Source organism: Molothrus ater, chromosome 5 (assembly GCF_012460135.2).
Source record: "Molothrus ater isolate BHLD 08-10-18 breed brown headed cowbird chromosome 5, BPBGC_Mater_1.1, whole genome shotgun sequence".
Taxonomy (NCBI): Eukaryota; Metazoa; Chordata; class Aves; order Passeriformes; family Icteridae; genus Molothrus; species Molothrus ater.
Window position 1 is genome coordinate 10449785 of NC_050482.2, and position 27189 is coordinate 10476973.

General features: G+C 35.2%; 1 protein-coding gene across 5 annotated transcripts in view; it reads left to right on the plus strand.

The window, feature by feature from the left end:
• The window catches only part of CACNA2D1 (calcium voltage-gated channel auxiliary subunit alpha2delta 1), a 367390-nt gene that overhangs the window by 249023 nt on the left and 91178 nt on the right, over positions 1 to 27189 (plus strand). For all 5 annotated transcript variants that reach the window (XM_036401395.2, XM_036401394.2, XM_054514978.1 and 2 more), the window contains exons 7-10: positions 5259 to 5390; positions 18676 to 18745; positions 19599 to 19649; positions 20710 to 20809. In XM_036401395.2, coding sequence (XP_036257288.1) covers positions 5259 to 5390; positions 18676 to 18745; positions 19599 to 19649; positions 20710 to 20809 — 353 coding nt within the window. The remainder of the gene's footprint in view (positions 1 to 5258; positions 5391 to 18675; positions 18746 to 19598; positions 19650 to 20709; positions 20810 to 27189) is intronic.

A 27189-nucleotide genomic window follows, 5' to 3' on the forward strand; every position in this document is an offset into this window, starting at 1 on the left:
AGTTGGACTCTTTCCTATGGTTTTGTATAAAAAGCCTAAATGTCTAAATTCGAGTTTCTAATGCCACTCAAAGGGCCATTTACCCTGGAGAAAATGTTAATTTTGAAGCCACTATAAATCTTTTCCTTGCTTTGGCCTTTTTGCTATTGCAAGAGAGAAGAAGCTGACTTATAATACACATCTAAATTCAAAGGGTTGAAGTTCAAGTTACTACTAGAACAGTTCTTCAAATTATATTTGGGAGTTATGTAGAGAATTCATGTGTTTGTGGGTATATAGATGTATATACATAATAAAGACACACGTGGATAAGCCAGTGCAAAACTCCATTTTAAAAGTACCTTGAAATAAAATGTCTATTCCTTCCTAGTCCCATGTAAGAGAAGACAGAAGTGCAACTTTCCAGTGGCAGTGAAGAGTGAATAAAATTCTGTGTATTTTAGCATAAACATTAAGGAATATAATATTTTAAAAGATTGGTGAAAGTCATAAAAAAACTAGTTTATACCTTCAGTAGAGTTTCTCTATTATCAGATGAGCATGGCTACAGATGGAAGCGTTTGTCTGCACACATATGCAAAAATATGCACTTGCAAAAGTATTGTCCCTCTTTGCCCACTTTTGGATACCATAACTGATTGAAAATATATATTTAAATCACAACAATTACTACTTAGTGTTATCTTTGAAGAAATCAATTGGTCAACTTCATTAAGCATGGTATGGAAGGGTAATACATTCCAGACATTAAAAGAAGATTAATGAATTGCTAAGGAGCTCCCTTCTCTTCTCCCCAGTGTCTGTGTTAGCTGCCACATCAGGGAACAGCAGCTCACATATTTTCAGAGATAGGAAATAGCTCTCAGGCTTTTCAAATCAAGTTGTTCCCTGTCTTGTATGCAGGCCAGAGCCTCCACATTGAATAAATCATCAGAAGTGTGTTTCGGTTCTTTTAAAGAAGGTACAGCAGTGCTCCCTATTTTTTATTGATTGCATTTGTAGGGGAAAATTGAATTCATTCCTTGTCAAGGCCCCTAAACCTCATATCATAAAGAAGAAGGAAAAAATGAAAAGATGGATGGACTTCAGTGACATTAGCCACAAAGAATGATCTTTCATATTGTGTGATGATGAATTTTATTTTTTCATCTTGCTTGTAGCATGTGAAAGGTAGCAGCTGATGTACTCTGAAGTAGTAATCTTCAAAGACTTCTTTTAGAAGAACTGAAAATAAGCTTATTGGAGAGTTTACTCCAGCTAGATTTTCTGTCAATTATCAGTCACGAGCTCTTTCCTGTATGTAAGTTAACTCAAAGAAAGGCAAGTAGATATACAGAAGTGTGACTGTAACACCTCTAAACATTTTATTTTAGTAAAATGCATTTTCTTCCAAACAGAAAATAAATTTTCACTGCATCTGTGAGGTCAATACAAACTGTCTCTCCAATCAGGGTATTCTGACAGGTGCTATGTTCTCTACTATGAGCTAGTGAAAGTACCGCAGCTTTGATTTTTATGTGTCAATTGAGAATCAGGATATTTTATAAGGAATCATTGGAAGGGTAGTTTTTTTTTGCTGATTAGGACTGGGTTTGCTTGCTTTTCTTTTGGAAAGCTTCAAATCCATTGCTGTAGGCTTTAAACCAGAACTCAGAGGTATTGGTTTGAAGTTGTCTGTTACCAGTGATATTGCATTCCAAAAAAAACAAAGGGAAAGAATAGAGAACTTGATTTACAGCTCATTTTTTTTTAAGTTCAGGGTGTATGCTTTAGCAGAAGGAAAACATTAATAGAAGCTGTGGAAAGACACTTAGAAAAATTAACTATTCAAACTAAAATTCCCAGCACCCTTTTCCTCATTTACTGACTACTGGATTAGTTAATAAAGTTGTGGGTGCATCCTATATCAAGTATACTTCTAGACAGAATGAAAAAAGCCATCCAACAAACCAACCAAAAAACAAAAATAACAAACCACTCCAGGAATTATTTTAATGATCATATAATCATTTATTTGAGTATCAGTCCCACCAAATAAACTGTGTTTCTGTTCCAAACACATTTTTTTGTCATGATGAGAAAGTGAATTAAGAAGAGGGTGATATATGTTGAGCCTGTCATGTGTTATTGTTTATTACAGAAATGAGACTTGGGCATTTAACTGTGAAATTCTGGGGCGCAGGAATATCTGCAATATCGCAGAATAGGAATATATTGCAAACTAATAGTAGCCTTTTCCCAGATTTATTACAGTTTCCTTTTGTTAAGATACTCTGTTCTTGTTGCTTTTCTTGAGTTCCATATTATTTTTTTTTAATTCCAGCTTCAGGTCTTGGGCCATTTAAGTGTTTTGGTCTTTTTCCCTTGCTGAAGACTCTTGGATTTTTCTCTAGGCTGTTGTATTTATCTCCAGGAGAAAGTTAAAGTTATAGAGGAGGAGGAAGGGGAAAGTAGGACATAATTAATACCATAAAACTCTTAAATCTCACTGTAAAACACCATTTCCCTATAAATATTGCACACAAGATCTAGTAATCCTTATCTCTTTCTTTATAGCCTAATCTCAACAAGTCTAATAAAGTGCAAAAATGATCAGTTCTAGTTTTTGGATTTGGCACTTCAGTATTTAGGTATTTTTTCTATGCCTTTTTTTAGTATATGTTCATTTGAGATATATATTTGCATATATATGATTGTGTATGTGCAGAGGTGTGTGTGTACAGATGTAACTATATATTTTTGGGTGATATTGCAATACTAGAATCATAAAATATACTAAGTGGGAAGGGACACGTCAGGATCATTGAGTACAGCTCCTGGCTCCAGGACCTGTGTTCCTCTAGAGAATTGTCCAGATGCTTCTTGAGCTCTGTCAGGCTTGGGGCTGTACTCACATCCCTGGGGAGCCTGTTCCAGTGCTCAGCCACCCTCTGGATGAAGAACCTTTCCCTGATACCCAGCCTAAACCTTCCCTGACACAGCTCCCTGTTTTCTCCTTGAGTCCCCTCTCTGGTCTCAAGAGTGAAGACATTGGTACCTGTCCCTCCAAATACGAAGCAGTAGCATGAAAAGAAACAAAATCAAGCTGAAAATATCTTGTCTGCCTAAGTGACAGAGCTTCTAGTGACTTAATGGAGCCACTTCTGGAAGCCAGATTTGACACAAAGTCAAGTTTAGAGAGTCTGTACATATCTTTAATTGCACTGCAGGTCAAACAGGATCTAAGACATAATTGAACAGTAACCATTTAAAAATTATAATTAACATCTCATGGTGCCTCAGGGAATTTTTCTTCTTTACATAAACATATATTTATTTATAATTATCCACTTGAAAAAAAGAGAGGTATATAATGCAAGCTTATCACTTAGAGGAAATCTCAAGAGTTGGAAATTTAATTTGATATTTCTTCAGAAAGCTATCTCTTGAGAGAGTAATATCTTAAAACTCCTCTGAAAAAAAACAGATAAACCTTCCTGCAAAATATATGGTATAGCAATTTTCTCCTTAACCTTATAAAAACAAGCTTGTAAAATTTAATGTTGTGATCTCATTTCTCTAGTACCTTTTAAGTGCCTTACTCTGGAAATGGGTTGTAATGGCTGTTAACTCTCAATCCATCCTTATTTTTATCTCTTTTTTTCATTGTAGCAGGGGTTTAGAATGTGGACCTACATATCAAATTTTGCTCTGTAATTCCACTCAGGTTCCTTAAATGTGAATTGGTTTTATTTCAGCTTGACTTGCCCATTTGCAAAAGATGAATTTCCTTTCCTGTGTGCAATACCATAACGTAAACAGGATCTCTATGACAAGTGACAGTTTTCATTGGATTTATACCTACATCTTTAGATCTTTTCAAAGTTTTTTTTTTCCTCTAGGTTGCTTTCTACTTTTGGCTCTCTGATATAGGTGCTTAAATTTAAGAAATATTGCTTACAATCCCAGTATGCAACACAAAAGAAAGAATTAGTGACTAAACCATCAAAAAGCCTTTGCTTTTCAAAAATAACTATGCATTTGAAATTACCTAAAATTGGTGGTGGGGGAGGGAGGAGAATTAATGAAATACTTACAACTGATTGAGGTGAAAAGCATGATTTATCATAAGATGTTTTGTTTCACAATGCAATTTCATTGATTACTGAGCCTAGTCCATTGATTCTTTAGTGCAGCAGTGTTGATCACTTAATGTTCAATTTTAAAGTTTCCCAATATTCTTTCTCAAGAAGGTATAGAACATGTTAAAATATTCCATATTGGTTTAATGACATAAACTATTTGATTGATTAAAGCAAGTATTGGTACAGGAGAACTTTATGAAGTTTCTGTGTAACTGGCAACATAGTGTTTAGCTGAAATGTAACTTTTCTTGTATTTTAAGTTAATTGACCCAAATCATAAATGTTAACATTCATTTTACTGTCCTTACTGTCAGAGCCCAGATCTATGACCATTAAAAACCTTTTAGTCTGTGCTAATGAGCACTGCTGTTCATGCAGCCCCACCTTAATAGTAGCAATAACTCATCAGTGTCTTTTCCCCATATAATCCATTTTGAAAGGGACATCTCTGTTACGTTTATATTATACCAACTTTTGTTGATGTCATTCTACTCATTCTTATTGCAGTACACTGGAATTAGCCAGCATTTTTCTGTAAACAGTCTTCTCTGTGGCTGGGAAGTGCAATTAGAGTGACATCTCAGAAAAGAAGTAATGCAGCAGACAATATCTTTTAAAAATACAACACAAAATGAGTGGCACTCACACGCTGAGATGTCCAAGGCAAAAATGGGCACCTTTATTTGCAGACCTCAACATTTATAGAATTCCGAAAGTGACCCTGGATTGGAGGATGAAATTGCCACCTCTCCCACCACACTGGTCAAACAAACAGTCCATCAATTCTCTCCTCCTCCAGAAAGGAATGCAAAACAATCATTATTTACATGAAAAGTACGTGAGAAACTCCATTACAAAAATGTAAACATCAGAAGGCTTAGAAGAACAGGGTGACAATTGTCTGTGCAAATAAACCCAGGATCATGGCATGCAAATACTGCAACAGGAAGAAGAAAGTGCGAGCAATTTAAAGAAAATGCCCATGGAAAAGAAGTGTGTTTCTTAAAATTTAATTTCTGGATCAGTTACATTGGATCTCATCACTTTCTTAATGTTCCAGCTTCCTTTTTGTAGCTGTTGCTTCCTGTGTTAGGATGGGACTTTCTAATAACAGATTTGTTTTGTCTTTGACAGCAACGATCGTGTTAAATGAGCTGAACTGGACGGCAGCGCTGGACGATGTGTTCAAGCGGAACCGGGAAGAGGACCCCACGTTATTATGGCAGGTTTTTGGCAGTGCCACTGGCCTGGCAAGGTATTACCCAGGTAACTGAACTGTCCTAGACTGTGGGGGTACCAGTTGTCTGTTTTTCTGGGTCTGGATTGAAGGCAGTTGAGACAGTAATTCATGTTTGGACTCAAGTGTTTGTTATTTCTTATCAGTAAAACAGTCTCACTACTGTGAGTTCAGCAGCCTTTCATTAGAAGGCACAAAATGGGCAAAAATCTCTTCTTACAAGGTCTTGTAAGACTGAACTATCCAATTAAGAACTGACACCTAGATTGTTTTCCCTTTTAACCCAATAACTGATCCCAATGAGCTGCAATGGAGACTTTAATGCCCAATTACAAAATGCCACCCAAACCCATGAAGAAGAAGCATGATGAAAAAACCCAAGATGACACCCTGTGCCCTCCATCTTGCTTCCATCCACAACATACTAAAAATCCCAAAACCTAAATTTCTCACCAAGTGATACATCTGCACTACTCTCTATAATCTATTTCACACTTTTGTGGATTCTATTCTGTCTTGAAGTCTAGGAAACTTTCTCCATGAATAAGGGTCAAAGTCAGTGCTCCCCTTGGGGGTCAGGGCGAGAAATATTCCTGATTCTCTGGGTTTCCACGCTAAACAACTGTCCTGTGCTGAATATTTCATTGAAAATATTCTCAATTATCTACGAGCAGTGAAATATAACTAAAAATTGCTTTTTTACATAGGCACTGTTTCTTTATATCAGAATTACACACTCAAGGGCTGTGAAATTATTCTGGCATAAAGCTAACATGAGGGGGAAGGAACTGGGAGTGAAATACATAATTAGTATTATTTTTTAAGTAAGAAGAACAGAAGATTATGTCATTTGAAAAGCAGAAGTGTTTATTTTTTTCTTTTATTTTCTATATCTTGTGTAACTAATCACTTGAATATTTACAAGTGGGATTTTTGTACTTGTCTAGTTTTTAAGATAGTGATGTAGAAAGTAGACATATAGTCATGTTTAACATCAGTGAAAATGTGAGTACACCATGCTACGTTCCTGTCTCTCAGAATCCACAACCCTTGACAGGTACATCTTTGCTCTTAGAGCCAAGGTCAATTCAACTTGATTACTTCAACCAGCATTTGTTTCACCAAAGAATCTCATCACTTGATCACACTAATTATATTAAATATATGTATATTTTACTGAATTTAGATAATGAGTAGCCTGAATTTGATTTTTGCTGTTTGCTGTGTAAAGGAAAGCCTTGTTTTATGGCAAGACCTGTGCTGCTGCTACTGCTGTTGTTAAATGATGCTCCTACCAATGCCTGAATAATGTGTCCACTACACACACAACAGTGTGTTGTCTGAAGCATGTTGACTCATGCCTACAACTGCCTGAGGAGGAGTTTTGAGAACCTTTCTCTTCTGTTTATACAAGATTGTTTGTGTTTCTGAGGGCGAAGGGGATTATTCTGAAGCTGTTATTGTATCATTAGCACAAGTGCTAGCACAGGCAGAGAAACTGCCTCAGGCTAGTTTACAGGAAGAATATTTCATAGCACTTGAATCCTGTTTGTTTTGTCATGCTGGATGATCTTGAAATAAATACAGGGAGATGTTGCAGGAAAAAAATATTGAAAATGCAAATTTATTATTTATTTTGTTTTCCAACTCTTCCAATGCTTTTGGGATCTATCCTCATGTGTGGGGCCAGCACTTGCAATGGCTTACTATGTGATGTTTTTTTAGTACAGAAAAAGAATGTTTCTTAAAAATATCTCTCAGCCAATCTCTAGGAAATATTTCACTTGAAAATAAATCCCATATGTTTAAAACTAGATTCTTAAATCTAGCTAACCTGTCTACTCCAGTAGTTCACCAACACAACATAGAAGCCTCAAAATCTCTATGTATTCTTCCTTAGAACACATGTATAAAATGGAAGAAGCTTTTCTCTGTTTTGCAGGTGCAAATGTTACTTGTATATACTTCATCTAAACACAATTTTAAATTTAGTGTAAAGCCCAGATATTCACACCTGCTATTTATTCCACAGCTAAGTATTTAACAGCTCTCCAATTCTGTCAGAACACAACTTCATAAATTCCTAAGTGATTCTCCAGTTTTTAAATGCTGGACATGCATACACAGTGTAAAGTAGACTTATACTCTGCAGGTTATATCTGTTTTGTGCATCTGCTTCCCATTGTAGCTCAAAATGGAAAGCCTTTTACATTTTAGATTTGTATAATAGGTCTTTGTGCAAGGCTCTCCATTCCTCTCTTGTTGTAAACTTTTTCTCAGTTTGCTGACACGATAGATGTTCTAAAAATTAATTTAGGTTTCATATGCTGAAGTGGATGCTTTTCACACTTGCATTTTGAAAATTATATTATAAATTATAAAAAATTGCTTCATTATATTGGCCTTTGGAAAGCCTGTTTCAAAATGATGAATTTTTCCATAGTGATGATATTTTTGAAAGAATTTGGAAATCTCAAAACCCAAAATTCAAATGCATAGATAAGTCTGTTCATTATTATCTGGAACATATTCACCCAGTCTTTCTTCCCATGTTAAAAAAAAGTTCAGTACCTCTAAGCTACAAAGGGTGTTTTCAAACAGAGTTTTTTGTGTATTAATGTTTTTTATCTGCTATTGTCCCACTGCTTTGAGTCATGAGCAAAGGGTACATCACTTCTGCCCTTGGGCTGTCCTTTCCACCACAGTAACCAACAGCATGAAGGGATCTTTTTGTGAGCAGCCCTGTGAGAAGGAAGAATGTGTAAAATATGAATGTTTGAGCCACCAGCACCCCAGTTTTCCCCCATCACTCGTGGGTACATTCTTCTCCCCAGACCTGGGCTGATGAGACCGTCCTGTCGCCTTTACTTTATCCCAAGTTCCTGCTGCAGTCCCAGTTCCAGTGAGCAGCAGTATTTGGGGAGGGATGGGCTTTGGTGGGCAGGGATGGAGAGCCTTTGCAGCTGTGTAAGGATTCTTAGAGGATTTTAGCATGTTTAAGCCATTAACCATTTCATTCTCTCACATTGCTATCAATATTCGCAGCAGTTTCAATGGCAGCATATTTTTGAAGAGAAATGCTAAGCTCTGTTACTCTACTGGCAATCATCCATTTTGATAGAGGATGCCAAGAGCAATTTTGAGATTTTTATTAGCTACTCTATGAGCTCTGAAGAACTCAAAAGTAAACAGCAATTTAATAAAAGACCTCAAAAAAAATATAAAAGTCCATGAAACTTTTAAGAAGGTTTTAATATATGCTCATTCATATGTTTAAAGGCACAAATCACTAATTAGTCTTTCATCCATTGTAAGATCAGCCTTCAGTAATCACAGGCCTTTACAAGCAAAAGGAAATTCTGGAATAAGGACACCTTGTTCCCAGTGGAGGAGGGTTGAGTTAGGGAATGCTTAAACAACTGGACTCAAAGGAATACCAAGTAAGTTTTCCAGAGACACTAAACTGGGAGGAGCTGTCAATTCCCTCAAGGGCAGAGAGGCCAGAGGCCAGTTTAATATAGAATAAACAGTTGCACAAAATTTGGATATTTTGTAATTTCTTTTTCTTTTTTACATTTAATGATTCTTAACTACAGTTAAAATATGTCAAATTGTTATAACAAGTGAAGAGACTCATAAAGTTTTCAATTCCTTGAAATTAAAAAAAAGGTATGATAACTTTAATAATTTTAGATAACTTAAATTTAAATAAATTTAATATTATTTAAAAATACTAGAAATTTCCAGCCTTTTTCCTGCAAGCAGACAGTTTTCCATCATTAATGTATAACTCAAGAGTCAGGGCCAGTTTTCAAAAGTGCTGTGGAAGGAGGTTGAAATGTATTTTGTGGGACTCTTTTACATAAACACTACTGAAATCCAGTATTATGAAAACAGTAAACAAAACCAGAGGAGTTTCTTAGGTAAAACTGTAAGTAACTAAGTTCAAAAGTTGGATTCTCTGTGATAGGGCAAGAGAGCCCAAGTTATTATAAATGTTGAATTGCTTTCTCCTTAGTAGCAGTGCATGTACATCTACCTGCCTAATTATTTGACTTTATAAGTCTAATTCCAGAACCATTTATTGGCTTTTAAGATGTCATTTTAAGAGGACTCTTGACTGATTTTAGTCCAGACAGAGGGTTTCAGTATTTTTTGATTTTTGAAATAAAACAGTAATCTGGCAGTGATTTATCAAGATCATTGACATTAGCAATTCATTCCAATCCAATTGAGACTTTTTCTGTTTTTTTTTATAAATATTGAATCCATCATCTGTGGGCTTGCACATGTAGTGTTTTGTTGGTGCTGTGTGGACAGAATGGTATTTTAATATAGATCAGGTTTCAGATTTAATTTATAATTAACCACAGAGCACTGGACTAATCTGTTGCTCAAAAATAAATTAATTTAATTAAAGTAGTTTAATATGATTTGACAGATATTAAGTTACTTAAATTTTGTGAGGCATCTATCCAGGTAATTTGAATGCTAGGTTTTAGAAAGCAGCTATCTCAAAGAAGAATTTAATAACATTTTTTCAGTGGACTACTTGGAAGTGTAGGTATAAGGTAACCAGTTCCTCTTTTAGTCATTAAATTCTTTTTAATTATAGGCATAATTAGGATTATAATTGTTAATCAATGTTTCATTAAAATACTGCAGTGGGAGGCGTATTATTTCCACTGTAGCAATTACTAATTAAACAAACTTTAAAAACAACTTTGTATTTATGTGCCTTTTACCAGATACCATCTCTCCCTTTGTTCATTTTGTTTGGTCTTTTTGGGGTATTTTTGTTTTGCTTTGTTTTGGACTGCAGACAGCAGACATTTATTTGTAGTTAAATATGATACAGGAGGCTTTCTAGCTACAGTAATAAATCTACTTAAGAAAAATTGGTTGCATAGGATTACTCAAATGAAAACACATTCCTGATTTAGAGGAATGTTTAGCAAAAAGCTGTTTGATCAGCAGCACTGACTCAGCTCTCTTGGGGAAGTGCACTAAATAATAATTTTCCCAAGGGTTGTACTAGAAAGGGTAATACTGATAGGGAGACTGATAGTACTGATAGTTTCAGATTTCAGCTGGTGGGTTACAAATATCCATAGCAGTGGCATGATGATGCATGAGTAAATTCAGCATCTTTTATGAGGAAATGCTGAACCTAGGCACATTGGGACAGTATTTGGTCTGCAGTGACCAAAGGTCTGAAGGTGAGGATGTGCCACGCTTGGTCAAGAGCCAAAAATTTGAGTCAATTCATAACAAAAATAAATTTGAAATTTAGCAAGGGCCTGTGGGAAGTTCAGCTGAAAACTTGTGTTCATAATATGGTATTTTTGGCAAAAGATATGTCTTCCAGTCTCCCAAGCTTCTGCATAGATCTGTGACTTCTTCCTGTTGTCTTTGTGGAGTCTTGTGGTTGGAGGTCTTGCACAGAGGAGAAAGCAGAGTCCAACCTGCAGCTCCACACCCTTCTCTTACCACATCACCTAGACACACATACCTGTCCTCTTCATTTGTCCTTACCTGTATGACCTGTATTAGAGAAGAATTCTTACTTTGAGTAAGAATCACGATCATGCCCTAATCATGTACACATGTGATTTGTAAGTTCATCAGCTCCCTCAGCTTAAAGATGTATCAATGTTATTAAACAGGGTAAGTCAGAGTTTTATTGGAATCCTTCAGACAGCCCCATGGTGGGACTGAAGGGACAGCATGTGCTGGCAGCTTTTCCCAATGGACAGCACTGAATGCTGTTTTCTTTCTTAAATACTGCAAAGTCCTTCAGTTTAGTTCCAGGAGACTTTATGTTCTCAGAGACACCTGGATTATTTTGTGCTATTCTGCATGTCATATATATGCTGATATGCTGCATGGCATATAAAATACAAGTTTTCATGTGCAAAACACTTCTGGTTAAAAAACTGATAAAAACATCATTTTTTCCTCATTTTGCAGATAAAAGAAACAGGTATAGAGAGATAAAATGGCTTCTTCAGTGATCCTCTAAAGGTTAGGTGTTCAAGCCAGGGGTATGCATAGCAATATTTTTTTTAGTATTGAGTGTGCATTTATGTTAATTCAGATTTAAATTCAGTTTAAATATCAGCAGGTCTGGTAATCTCCTCTGGATGTTTGTCATATCAGTACTAAAGAGTACAGTGAAAAGAACTGTTGCATTCTTCCCTTTCTTTACCATAACCTTGCCTTCTACTTAGTCTTCCTTTGTTTCTCTATACAACAAGTAGGAATAATATGACAGAAATTTTAATTAATTAGAAAAAATCTCTTTGCATTGTTTGTGCCAGTTTTTTACTAGGGTGTTCCTGTGGAATTTGAGCTGATGAGGTATTAAATGGAAAAATAAATACATAAAGAAAGCAGCACTTCAGTGATGATTTTCCAGAAAAATAATCTTGTCCCTAAAGTCTTCAAAATTTTGGATTAAAAATATAGATAGAACAGAGCTATCTGAATAAGGATTATCTCTTATCTTTCATTTTAAAAATCCCAAACAAACAACCAATTAAAAAAAAAAAAAAAAAACCCAAAAAACCCCAAAAAACCAACCCTTAACCTGTTTCCAGATGTTAGTAAATCGAGTTTCACTTAGCTACTAGAGCATTCCCTGCTTAGACAAATTAATAATAGAAGAGCTTTAAAAATCAATTTCTAATAAAATAAAATGGTATCTCTCAAAATGAAGAACTTGCTGTGCACAGCTGCTCTTGTGTTAGCAATTAATGGCAAGCAATAGTGTTGTGGCCATGATATTGAACTCTCCAGAGAAAGTAATTACTGAAGCAGGTACTGAGAGACTGGAAAGCCTAAAAAATCCATAGAAAATGAATCAAAAGCCTTGCAAAACTGAGAATGTCACTTTTTTTTTTTTGCAAAAGGTTTTATATTTTATAGCTGTTAGTTCCTGTTAACAGCTCAACATTTAAAGGAGCCTTTAAAGTAGACAAACAAAGTAAAACCACAAGCACTTTCCTGGTAATGCAGCTTATAAATTATCAATTAGTGCAATTAGTGTGTGTGAGGCGGATACTTCTACTTTTTCATAGAAATAAGCCTCTTTGAGTGTTGTGCACTTTTTTTTCTTCTTTTTTTCCTTTGAAATCTGGGAGGGAGGAACAGGAACCCACATGATTTGGATCTAACCACACTCCTCATAGAATTTTTGGTGGAAAATGCCTTTAAGATCATCAAGTGTAACCATCAGCACAGCACCACCACCTTTACCACTAAACCATGTCCTCAAATGCCACGTCCACACATTTTTTTTAACTTCTAGGGATGATGACTGCCACTTCCCTGCACTGCATGTATCAATGCTTCACAACCCTTTCTGGCAAGAAATTTTTGCTAATATCCCATCTGAATCTCCCCTGGCACAACCTGAGGCTGTTTCATCCTGGTCCCTTGTTACTTGAGAGAAGAGATTGACACCCACTTCACTACAACCTCGTTTCATGATATGAAAAATCTTACAGTGAGTTCAGTTATGGCTCATTTTTCAAAACTGATGTGCTGAATTTTGCAGTTACACAGGCAGATCCACCGAGTTACAGGATAACCTGCTATTTCTAGGGAGTTAATGAAATTACATACTGCAGGTCACCATGCCTTCATGCTGAAATTCATGCCATCTTTGTGTCTTTATGGAGATTTAAATCTGGAGATTAAAATCTCCAGAATTTACTTTTATAGGAGAAAAAAGAAAACCACTGCACAGCCAACAAAACAGCTTGTTGCTTCTTCCTCTTCTCAAGTTGTGATACTCCAGCCCTCTTTGGGACATGGTCGCTAGTCCAGGTGAAACTAATGCAAACAACACATTTAGGATGAAATTCAGTTTATACATGCAGAAGAGAAATGTTTGCCTCTGAAATAAGATAACAGAAAGAGGTTAATTTGAAGTGGCAGCCTGCAGCATGTATTGCACATTCTAATAGCTCGTGGGTGTTTAGGTACATAGGGACCAAAAATCAGTAGATTTGTTTGTGTATGGACTATTCCCATATCAAATCTTTGCTTAACTGATTTTTGATAAAACTGAGTGCAGTATTGCCCATAACATAATGACCCATTATCACCTGGGAAATACACTCTAAAAAACCTCACAATTATTATCCTCTCTTTTCTGTATTGTTGCAGAAGATATTGCACAGACCTGTATAACTTAGATAGATTTTACCTGAACACGTTTTAAGGTCTTGGCAATTTCAGTCACTAAGAACATAAAATCACAAGGGAATGGCTGCATTCAGTCCTGACTGAACATCTGGTGTGGTAGCACAGAGCTGGTCAGTAACAATCTCTCTCTTGGGAGGATGGTACTAACCAGAATTAATCCAAGGCATCATTATTACATAGATACCCTGAGTACTTTATTCAGGAAAAAAATTATGATTATTAATGTTAGGGGCTTTAAAGTTATGGCTGTTTCTTATTTTTAGTTACCATGTCTCACCTTTTACTGAAAAACAGCTAAGGAATTCTACAAAAGTGGTGCTGCTACACTGAAATTCAAATGACTTCTTTCTGAGTAGAAAATTGAGGAGTATCACATTTCTCGAATAGACCAGGCTATCACATATCTGAAATCAGGTTTTTTCACAGAAGTTCACTAAAAGAATTATGAAATATCAGCAAAGTATATGCTGTATCTTATAGCTTTGCTCCATCTGAGGAAGGCTTTGCTGAATCTGGTTCAGGGAATTGAATAATCCATGGTTTTGATTGTTTTGAATATCCACATGAATGTTAATTTGAGAGATTGCAAGATAAAATTTGGAGCTTGAGTCAAAATAAAATCATACACTCTGAGATTTGATAATTGGTGTTTGTTACTTATCTTAATATCAGCTTTTAGCCTTTTTTTCTCAAATGTCTTAATAATGTAAAGGGATGTAAAGCTGTTAACAATTCATCTCTGCCTCTCTGTTCCTTGCACATGCATACCTAACCAGTAGAACAGGGCAGAATTTCAGGAGATTTTCTCTCATGACACTCACCTATGCCTCTGGAATCATCTCATGAATTCAGAATGGGAGGTTGTAGCCAAGCCTTCCTTTCCTAACAAATATTTTCATTTAGGCTCTACCCTGTGACAGTCTCTATAGAGCATTAATTGGTTCTGCTTGTAACCAACAAACCTGAGGATTTCTACTCTAAAAGTGCAGAAATAACAGAAAAACATGGCTTACTCTTGCTTGAATTTTATCCAGTCCTTGTATCTCAATAATGCAAACAGAAGTGGGAGGGATATCAAACTTAATGAATAATTTATAAAGTATCAAATCTATCCACATGCCAAACAGGAAAATCATCAAAAGGGAACATGAATAAAGCCTGATGTATGCACCAGAGAACTGTGCAGTGCTGACATAGTTCAAAGATGCTCATATGCAACAATGAACTGTGATGAGGCTGGTTAACCAGGTTCCAAACAACCTTATAAAAATGTATTAAACAATAGGTTATATAAACAAAACTGTAAATCTCAAAATCCTTGATCAATTGAAGTTTTTGAGGGGGAATTAGGATCATATTTTTTGTGGTTTTCATATTGCTTTTATTTTAGAGCACATAATAGCTTTTGTCAGTAAGATATAAGCCAGTTTCCCCAAATGGCTTTATAGTGTTTTCTGTATATGACCAAAAAAGCAGCATATCTCTTTCATTGGTCTCCATTCCTTCTAATTATTTCCTGCATAATTATTAATGCATACTTACGTATTTCTGCATGGAAAATATTTATCATGTTTTAAAAAGGTTGTTTAAAAAATATTAAACCAGAATAAGTCAAAATTGATCACTGGAGATCAAACATTATAAGGGAATTTCAGTTTCCTACTAAAAACAATTTCAACAATATCCATAAATACTCAGAATGTTACAAAAACCAGTGAATACATTTCAGGCCATTCAAAGCCATCTAAATTAAAAGTGTTATTCCAGATAGAGACTAGGAGGAATGGGTAATTTAGTCATGTTAATTCCTGAGGTTGGAGAGGGAATTCAGCACTTTGCTGTGAATGAAATTTCAGATACTAAGGGCTGAGTCCTTATTTATGTTATGCAGAGCCAGAGCCTTGCAGCCACTTTCTACTGGATTCTCTAAATTGTTGTAGAAGCCATCAGAAAGATCAATAGAACAAATTTTCTCATTATACATTATATATCTTAATTAGTGTATGACCCAGCAGCCATTAATATGCTGTGATAAATTGTGCAGTCATTGAAACTTAAGCATGTAGAATCTTGTTATATTTTTTTCTGGAAAGAAAATAATATATTTATTAGGAAAACAAAACTTATCGACCCGTGACACAGGAAATAGTGGTTCAACAGCATAGTAATAAATAATATTTTTAAAGACCTTCTCCAGATCTCCCTGAAGCTGCTGACAGTCATTCCAGGACTGTGTGCACTGCAAGAGCCATGCTAATGAGCAAAAAGTCAGATTTAGTTGTTGTGCTCACCAGTGTGTCTATCTACCCCAAACAAAAGCTGTGTTACCATTCACAATCTCATTCATAATCTCCAGAAGGAGCAGACAGGCTGTAAGTAGTGTGCTGAGTGGTTTCTGCTCATTTTATTTTGTGTGTAATTGTATTGTTATTAGAGTTTTTAGCCTAGTTCTCGTGAATGGCTTCCTCTCCATTGTTCTTTTTAACCTGCTAGTAATATAGATGTATTCAAAAAGAGACAGTTTGGGCCTCACTGCAATCCAGGCTGTTACTGAAAAGCTATGGTAGAGCTGAGTCCAGGTTTAGCAGCTCAAGGTTTTACCAAAGGAATTCTGCTGTAGATCAGTTTGGAAAAAAAATGTCTTTGCATCCTTCATTTTACTGTCTCAACCAGAAGTTTTGAGCATCCTCTCCATATTTAAAAAACAAAACCAAAGAAAAGGAACTTTTAAATGTGTTGAGATTAAAAATCTCATTTAAAAGTCCCTCAAGTGCTGTCATCCAATCATTTGGTGCTTTTAGAAATACTAGGGAAAGTTTCAGGCATTTCAGATTTTGCTATTAGGTGTTTAAGTCAGTATAAATTTTGCCTCTTCATGTTTCTGAAAGATTTGCCATATGCTGTTTGGTCTAAAGGCCCTGGTTCTGAAGGGCTTTGTTGACAGAACTGGTGTTGGCCTTAAAGATATGATGTGCTTACCTCTCAGGTGGTGTTACATAACAAGTATTTGTAGGCCTCAAGTTTTGCAGAGAAAAGCAGCTGAATTATTTCTCATGGTCTTCTGCTGCACAGCTAAAATGAAATCTTAACCCATATTTCTGTAAATGTTAGTTTAGACTTAGAAAAATTACCCTGTAGTTTAAAGTAAGATGTGAAGATTGTGATATCAGATGAATTCTAGCTAAATGTTCCTGTGATGGTTTCTAGTAGATAATTTATGTTAGCTAAAGGGCCATTCTGTCATTCTGCCTGTAGAACATTTGCTCAGTTTTAAATGACTACCTCTGTCAGCATTTTCTGTCGCTGCAGTACATGAGGATGATGTTAGAAATGCCCTTCTTCAGCTCCTGCCTTCAAACTCTCTTTGAACCACCATCCTTTTGCTTTACAGAATGCACTTAGGAAGCTTACTGTGAAATAAAATAACATTACCAGTGTAAATTGAATTTTCTCTGTTGTTTTGAAATAAATCCAGATCATAAATTGAGATAATTCTCTGTTTATGAAGGCTGTCCAAGATATGTGTCAATTAAAAGGAGCATATTTGGTAGGGCACAGCCTTTTTACTGAATGTCACTGAATTGACTGGAAGTTTTGGCAAAGATATGGCAGCCTTGGTCAGTATTTTGATTTATTTTTGCTATTTTACCTAAACCACTCATAAAATAGGCTGAAATGAAAACATTCCATTAAGATTTTGCAAGTATCAGGGAACATATCTGAAAGATGGATTTTCAGATGGCATTTCTATGGAAAGGATAGCCTGGACAGAGACAAAAAAAAAATCCATCATTGAACATGTGCTAACTCTGTAGGCTCATAAATTACTGGTGAATTTAACCTGTGCATGTCTAAATAATGATACTTTAGTTAGAATTTTAACATTTATCCATCTCAAAAAATGAAATTCTCTCCTTTCTGAAAATTTCAAATACTTTTATCCTGTCAGGTCCCAAAGGTCCTCTTAGGTTGTCTAGTCTGAAATCATAGACAATACTGGTATAGATTTTGTGGTTCTTCTGGTGTGCAACAATACACAGTGTTCTCTGTGGCTGCTAAATGTGTACTGCTAAACGTGGGCTACAGTCAGCTTAAAGGTTCCAGTAAGTGATAGGCCAGATCATGGTTTGGTCTCTTAGGAAATGATTCATTTTGTAAAATCAAAAATAGGCAGCTGCTCAAAGCTGATGGCTTCTTTTATATTCATGGGTGAAGATATAAATCTCCCATTTTGTCTTAGGTACATTATTTTTCAGGAAGAATCCTGGAGCTGCCTATATCTTTCTTTATTTCCTAGACAGGAAAATGATTGATGTCAGGAAATAGCACCCCCAAGGCTTTTGGCATACTGTGAGAGAACAAATTGTGGAACATTATCTCATTCCCTGTAGCTTTTCACATTTTTATTTGTGTTCGTTAAGCTGTCACATGGTTTTGAAAGGGTCATTTTACTTTCCAGTAAGGAAATAATTCCTGCCCTTGATGAAAATTATGTTAAAGCCTAGATTAAACACTTGAGAAAGGTCATAATTTTTTAGCATTTTCTTTACAGAGGCATAAATATTTACATCTCTTTTTTTCAGAGAATATGCTATTTTCATGTTCCTTTTCTAATACACATTTTTAGGTAAAGCTCTTGAGTCAGAGAACAATTATTTAGGCTCATAACTGAGATACCATTATTATATACAGCAATAATTAACTTTTTTTTTTTTAATTAAATAAATTGTTGTTAAAAAAGTTGTTTCATTATCTGAAGTGTTTTGGTTGAGTTTTTTGTTCCATTGAAATCAGTGGTCATTTATAGTCAGTACCTGTTTCTTCAACACACTTGGCCATACACACACATATACATATACATTACATTTACATGCATTTACATACACACATGCATAATTTTATTGCATTGTGTTATGTGGTAATGTGCATAAGGATGTTCTAGGTATTTCAACAACATATAAATCAAATACAGATTCTTTTTAATTCATATGAAATGTTGATATTTATGTAGTGAAAAGTCTGCAAGACTGATTCATGACATATTTGCAATTAAAATACTTGAGATAAATTTTTATATTATTCCATACATTTTTTTCTTTTTAGCTTCCCCATGGGTAGATAAAAGTCGAACTCCTAACAAAATTGATCTGTATGATGTACGCAGAAGACCATGGTAAGCTTTCTTTTTAAAGGTTTAGTAGATATATATATATTTACATCACTTACTCCCTAGATATTACTCTAAAAATATTTTTCTACATGTTTGTAATGGTACTTATTTTAGATATTATTTTCTTTTTCTTGTTAGTTTTTCCAAAAAAAAAATTTTCAGATTATACTCCTTGTTATGCAATATCCACTATAGTTGTTGTACTATTGTATTACATAGACTTTTCATAGGAGGATAATTATCAAATAGGTGTAAGACAGTTAAAAACTGATTTTGTGTCAAAATCAATTATAATCCTGAATATTAGAATGAACCATTCTTCTAGATTTTTGCAAATATTTAAAAATATGCCTCAGTGGTTTAGACCAGCAATAAAATCACTAGATGTGTAAAAGACGAGAGAGAGGTGGAATTACTTCTCATGTTTTTTTAATGCAAGCCTCTCAAGACATAAAGCACATTGATACTTGGATCTAGTCAGACATATTTTCTTTCTAAAGGACTAAGCATTTCTGCCTAAGCTGGACTGAGTAATAATTCATCTGTCATCAAGATCTGTAGCTATGAAACAGCATTCCTGTTTTTCAGTTGCATTAAAACAGTGAATTTTGATTTGTATATCCTATGTCCAGCCTACCCCAATGTGGTTTAGACTTAGATTTACCTTGGAGACACAGCAAGAGAGGAAATAACACACACATGGGTTAAAAAACAACACATGGGTTTTGTACTAGCTACAACAGGAGGATGTCGTTGGTTCAGCTGCTTTGTGTTTAGAGATCCTAGAGTGTCTTCCATCACACACAAAAAAATGTTTATGCAAATTTGTGTAATTCATGCCATTTATTTCTTTCAGGTATATCCAAGGAGCAGCATCTCCCAAGGACATGCTAATTTTAGTGGATGCGTAAGTGTTTAATGTCTGAATATTGACATTAGTGGGGTAAAAGTACCTTGATACATTGAAGAAATCTCTGTATGTTGAAAAACAGAGAGGGAATGAAGGGATCTTGTATGCAAGCTTCAAAAATCTTGGTATGAGCAAAATGAATACATAATAGAAAATAGTTCCAAAAAGCCTAAACTAAACATGAAAGTTATTTAAACTCTAGGCAAGGAAATGTTTTTTTAAATCACTTCAATATTTTTCTGTTTCCAGCTTATTAATTACTGCAGCAATCAAGTGAATATTTCTCATGTGTGTGCCAAGTTTTGTTCTAAAGCACAAACCTAAAAACAAATGACTAGAAGCATTACAATAGATGTGACAATGATTTAATGCACCTGACAGATAAGAATGTATGTGGACTTTGTGTGTTTTGTAATACAGATTTAAAAATTGCCAGGTTCAGTTACTATAAAAAATTGCTAGAAAGCAAGCAAAGAAATGCATAAAAACTTGCTGTCTGCCTCAGCAAGGCTTCTGTGGTGTAGGCAAAGTTGAGGGACTGAAGAGAGCATTGAACCTGATGTGTCAGATTGCTTTATGCTGAAAAGCTTCTCAGGCACAGAATTTGCATTTAATGCTTTCACACGTGGTGAAGTGCTTTCATATCAGCAGTGAGTTTTATCAACATTTATTATTTCTTCACTTCAGCTTAGGTTTTGCCTTGAATCAAAGAAGCTGTCATTGGCGTCTCTGGAAATCCAGAGCTGTAAATCTGAGTGTAGGAGTATAAAATGTTTAGATAATGCATTGGTTGAAGGTGTTAAACTCAGATTTCGTGAAAAGGAAATGAGTGAAGGATGTAGGATTATGATGTCATCTGAGGCACAGGACTGGGACTTTGTATGCCAGTTCTGGACTTGCTTTAATAATTATAAATAGTTTAACAACACTAATGATGAGTTGGAAAAATCAGGAATAAGTTGAAAATGTTAATGCTTAGGTGGGTGCTCTGTATTTTCTTTTTTATGCTTTACATATTTGCTGATGAATTCACCTTTTCTATTGTGAATTTTTTTAGGAGTGGGAGTGTCAGTGGGTTGACATTGAAGCTGATCCGCACGTCAGTCATTGAGATGTTGGAGACCTTGTCTGATGATGACTTTGTGAATGTAGTTTCAGTGAGTATCTGTTCTTTCCATAAAATTTGCATTGTCAACAAAGCCAAAAGCAAACTATTTTTAACACCAGATGGGAGATACTTGAATGTTAAGCTGCAAAGAGACTTAAAATATATTGTATTTGTCTTCTTATAAAATAAAATGAATGTCCTAGATTCGATATTGCATACACATTTGAGTGAAGGGCAAAAGTAATTTAAATAAACTGCTGCATAGTCAAATTCTCCTTTCCAGTATAATTTTATGGTCTGTATGAAATCTCTCCCATTAGATTGTTATATGCAAATTCTCTTGAAATAATTGCTGCTTCCCAGATTTTCTTCACAGAAGATATTTGGGTTGCTCATGTTGTTTGATGCATAATGACAGTAGATGTGGTGCCATATATCTGACCTGCCCAAGAAATGTTTCTGAGAGGTTTTACAGTTCTTTGCCACTTGATGAGTGGCAAAATATTTTTTTCTCATAATAAATAATAAAATAGAGGGAAGAATCTATGAAGAAGGTATGGTAAATATTCCATTTTCAGGAGAATACCTGGAATACCTTGGATGTCATGTTCTAGCCTTGGGAAAAGCTTTTTAATTTTTTTTTATTTTTATTAAGCTATTCAACAGTAGAGTTTTGATTCTATGGATTTAAGATGAGAAGACTGGCATATTCTTAATAACAAGAGACAGCCTCAATGTTGAGTAGCTGGAATGATTTTGGAGATAATCTTCAACTTGCAGGTTCCTGTTGTACCCAGCCTGAGGGAGAAAGACCTGAAATCTAACTGAAAGAAATCTTTTTTAAAACTACTTATTGCTTCATGGTTTTCTGACAGTTTAGCTAGAACTTTCTGCAAGGAGCAGATAAGTGTTTATTCTCAATGGTATTTTGTTTGTTAAAGTTTTTAATAGTGGATAAGACCATTTTCCTTGCAATTCTGAATTGCAGTGAAAAAAAACAAAACAAAAACAAACCCTGATTTTTTAAAATTATTGTTATTAAAGGAAATAAGCTTCTCTGTAATGGTATTGGGGAGTTGAAATCTTCTTAGTTTCACCAATTTATAAAAAAAAAAAAAGCTTGTAATCCAAACTGATGGAAATTGATTACTATGTTCAGCAGAGCTGTGCCAGCTTTCACTGCTGGAAAATCTGGACCCCTACTACCTCTTGATTTACACATATTTCCAAACTCTTTTGTTACATGTTACATTTGCTCCAAGATGACCAGAAAGAGTGTAGCTTAATGCTAAGCCTTCCTTAGGCTGTGAGTATTTTATTAGCTAAGGGTCACTATTATTCTAATGAGGCCTCAAGGTTGGGATTTGTGTCAAAAAAAGGACCCGAAACCCTCAATATTTTCTACAGTATATTTCCTCAGGGATTTGTTATTTACAATATATAGGGGCCATTTTTTCCCTTTGAATGAACTTTAGAGGTTCACATCAGGAATTTGATTGCAGAATCAAAAGCGGCATTTTGCTCGTGTTGTTTTCATCATCAGTGGAGGGCAGCAATCTCAGAAATGTGCATAATAGAACATGGCATCTCTCAATCTTTCAGAAAGTGCTATTTGATGTTGTTCCCTTATAATTTAAAATTGTCCTTATTAAAACTTTTCAGTATTATAATTACTTTGATATAGCCTATGTTTTCATGTATTCAGATGCTTTATGAATGATTTTTCAACATAAATGATTCTCCGATTCTGTCATCTTGATTGACAAAATATTCCATAATGGAGTAGGGCTATCTAAAGTCCAACTCCAGTACTTTCTTAGTAAACTCAACAGGCAAAAAAACAACTTAAACATTTTGTTCTAGGTGAAATAAATGCAGATTTATTCAATATTTTTTGAAAAATTATTCAATATATTGCATGTTTTTTGCTTAAGAACATTTTCTCCTGTAGAATCCCAGTATAAGACATAGGCTAATCAAAAAGTCCAAAAAGCTAGGTGAAAATTTTAAGTTAATACAACATTAGCATATGGTTACATGAACACTAACACTAACTAACACAACTTTTCTTTCCCTCATGGATCTTTTGGCTTAAAATGTGACAGTTGTTTTATGGCTTGTTAGCTTTAATAACCATGGAGCCTTTGGTCTGGGGTTTTGAGTTAACTAGAGAGCTGTTTCACTGCTAACCTCTGCCAAGATGTTGTCCCACAAAGAACATATGCATGATGATTCATACCCACAACTGAAAGACATGGATTTAAGCTCATGTCAATCACTTCTTAAAAGTGACAGGATGATTTAATGAACTGTGCCTTGTATATGAGGAAATCCTAGAGAAAAAAAGCTTAAAGTAGATGTGCTAAAAAAATTAGTTCTACTGAATAAATGTAGTTCCTGTGTGGTGGTGTGAGTTCCCCAGGATGAGGTGAGAGGTGAGAATTTGACTCCAAGTTCTCAGAAGGCTGATTTATTATTATATGATATTATATTATATTAAAAGAAATTATACACTAAAACTATACAATAGAAAGAGAAAGGATACAGACAGAAGGCTAAAACAAGAATGATAATAAAAACCCGTGACAGACTCAGTCTGACACAGCTGGCTGTGATTGGTCATTAAAATAAAATAATTCACATGCTGAGTAAACAATTCTCCAAATCACATTCCAAAGCAGCAAAACATGGAGAAGCTGAGGCTTCTCATCTTCCCAGGAGAAGAAATCCTGGTGAAGAGATTTTTGATAAAATATCACGGTGACATTCCTGCATTTATTTCCAGGGAAAGAAAGATTGAATGAACTGTTAATTGTAAAAGGATAGCCAGGGGTTAAAATATCATAGTTTCCTTTGGGATTTGCATGTTCCTTTTCTGAAGTGCTGTGCTTTGTTGCAGGGAGAAAACCTGCTGTTTGCAAGGGCTTAAGTGTATGAGTAATACAGCTGTTTTCCCACTAATCCGGTTAGAGGCTTTGATAGCAGCGAGCAGTAGATGATGGGGGCAGCAATTCCATCCCAGCACGTCGTGATTTAGTGACTTGGTTTCAGATGTTGACACAGAGAGTGTAATTTGTGATTGTGGGTAGTGTGCAGGAGAAATGTATTTCAAATCTGCAGAGGTGCAGAAAACCACACAAAGGAGAAACCTCCCTAACAGCAACAGATGTGTTAAAGGTCAGGAGCTGCTGTACTTTTTAAATTCACTTGGCCTTTGTAAAACTCCAAACTAGTGTTTACTGCTTAAGAACTGGAAATTAAATGTCAAGAGCATATGAGATAGAACAGAATCATATTCTGGGAAAATTAAAAGCTCATCTCCTGCTCTTGTGCAGTTCTGCACATTGAGTAAACTCAGAGGGAAAGTGATTTCTACATGAGTTGGTTTCAAAGAAAAAACTGTGCATCCAGCCTATGAAGTTATTGTTGGGGATAGAAAAAAAAAAATCTGTGGATGATGCATCTCTTTTCCCACTGATTTTTAATAGAAGTTTTCCATTTAATTCCAGAGCTCATTGTTTGCAAACCTGTTTACTTTGTCTCTCTTACTCCTAAGCTGGTAAAATCTTTACACCATGCTAATTAAAATATTTAAATATGCTAACAGAGGGAAAATAAAGTTTTTTAAAACTGTTTTCAATATGTCAAAAGGCTCCTTTCCCTTTCTGCTACATGATCCATCCTGTATTCTGCAGTTCATCTTGCACCTGTATTATCTTAAATACAGGGAGATGTTCCTTCCTTCTGGGAACTACTTTCTTAAGTTTATTATAAAAATTAAATAACATGCCATAAATGAAAACCTTAGCTTGAAGTCCTAGTGGAGGGAAGAGGATGGTAGATTCTAGAGCCAGGTAGCATGTCAGGCTTATACAATCTTTGCTAGAAATTTTAGGTTTGTAGGAGTGTACTTCTGTTTGGTTGGCAAAAACTTAAGAGTTTTTACATAAAAATAACTTAAACTTTCTTTCCTTTATTATTTCAATGTAACATTTTTAGTAGATGTGAAATTAAATTGTGTATTCAAATGGTATAACAGGGTTTTTTTCTGTGTTTTTGTATTTTGAGCCAGAAAAGTTCAGTAGTGCTTAGTTTTTTTCAAACAACATCACTGCTTGAGGGAGAAATTAAACATGATCATGGCATCAGTGGAAATGAAGTATTTCTGTTGGTGGATCTAGAGGAAATGAGAAGGACTCATGTACAAAGGTTTCTGCCAATGTACTTTGATTCTTAATTTCTCATTTTCCTTAATGGACAATACTAAGGAGAAAATATGAAGATGCCTGCCATCTTTTTCATTATTTGAAAAATAAAAATCTAGATAGACAATCAGGTTCCCTCTACAATAAATATGTCTGCATAAGAGCCTCTCTTAGTGCTTTAATCCTGAAGAATTTCAGGTAATGAGTCACAGTAGCTGCAATTAAGTGTGCAGGCTCCTCAGCATCATAGCTGTGTGAGACTGTAAACAAATACCTGTAATTAGTTTGGGGTTTTTTTGTCAGGGGACATGATTTGGTGTTTTTTACTAGTCACTGAAAAGTGGTAAAAAGCAAGTTGAGGTCTGAGTGTTGAGCTTCCTGATTCTCTTAACAGCAATCCATCTGACTGACCTTTCATTTGCTCTTAAATTGAATGGTTCATTTTCAAGAAAAGGGGAACAATGATAGCTGCAGATAAACATATCTTGGTAGCAATGTTCCTTAATGGAAAATCAATAGCATTCCTTAATGGAATTATCATTCATTATCTTGCATCTTCCATATTCAAGGAGCAAGTGAATTAAATGTGGTATTTTCATACAGGTATCTTTAATAAGCACTGTAGGTGCAGGGTTAAAAAAATCTTAGAGGAGTTATGATCAAAATCTTGTATTCAATTTCTACCTTGCTAATAATTACAAGTAGAGAAGGGCTATGTATCTATGGAAATAAATGTAGGGGAAATATATCTGGAGGACAGGTTGAGCAAATGTAATGAAGGTGAGTATTCTGCAAATAAAATTGGAGAAAATTTGGAAATTATGGAAACCAAGGGATTATTAAGAAGTTGGAAAGAGGTTGATTTTTAGCAGTAGGAATTACAGTAGTATAAACAGTGTCATGGAATATTTATCTGCTTGTAGAATTATGTTTCTTTTTACTTTCTGTCTAAAAGGAAAGTCAAGAAAGGAGTCAGTGAAGATCTGTTGGAAGTTTTTCAGGGGGAAAGTTGATAGGGATGGAGTTGAGAAGAATATTAGGGTAGGGGGAGTATTATCTTAGCTGACTTTTTTGGAATAAAATTGGCTTCAGTGGGACCCTGATCCTCAGGAAAGCAAATTACAGAGTTTTTTGTCAAGAAAAAGAAAAAGTGAGGGATCACTAGGACTTGAGCTTCTTGCAGTCTTCATCTGACATGATGAACTAGAAATGCTTGTACAGCTTCAGTGACGTGGCTAGAGACAACTTTTTGTCTAAATAATATATGGATTGATGGTTCACTTTCTCTCCTGGAAGGCAAATTATAAGTGTTTGAACTCAGATTTTTACTGTATGACTCTTTTGCTGTGGCTGAATACTGCTACATATGTGTGGAACATATCAGTAATTTAACACAAAAATTATTGGCTCAGGTATTACGAAAAATATTGTGTCTTCTCTGAGGACTGAAAATGTTTTACAGGTGATTGCTTGGCTCCAGAAAGCATCTTCTCACACACCTGAGTGCATCATCTGAGAAGCTGAGTTTTAGACATGCTCTCAAACTCACAGAATTTGAGCTCTTTTTTGGTTGTTCTGGGGTACAGAAATAAATAATCTAATGACTGGTGTCATCACAGATGAGGAGTGCTGTTGCTGGGGAAACTCTTTTATCCACAGGTTCTCAAACCTGTCAGGTAAAAACACTTCAAAAAGCATGAGTTGAAGCCAAATAAATTTGAATGGCATATAACCAGTTAAAATGCCTTTAAAATTCCGAGGAAAGATTCTTGTTGTCTTCATATCAATATTTAATGCCTTTCTGGAAGATGCATTTTAAGCAAACATCTACCACTAAATGTATTTGTCATGGTTTATTGCAGAAGTAGCCAAGGGAATTTTAATGACCAGTGGTAGGTGGGTGGTGAGACAGTATGCAAGAGGTCAAATTGGAGTGTCTCATTGCCCCCTTTAGCCTGAAATCAACAATATGTAAAGATTTTGGTTGGTTGGTTTTTTGGGTTTTTTTTTGTTTTTTTTCTCTTTGTTTTGTCCTGCCGACTTAAATATTTGTCCCAAGTAGCTGTTCATCATCCACCCTAGTTAGTAATGGACTGGCAAGTACTTCATGACCCTTGTGTGGTACAAATATTCAAAATAGTAAATATTGCAAAGCTTTCATTATTGCAAACAGAGAATACATTCCAATTCCTTTTTTTTTTCTTTTCTTTGTCTACTTCACAGT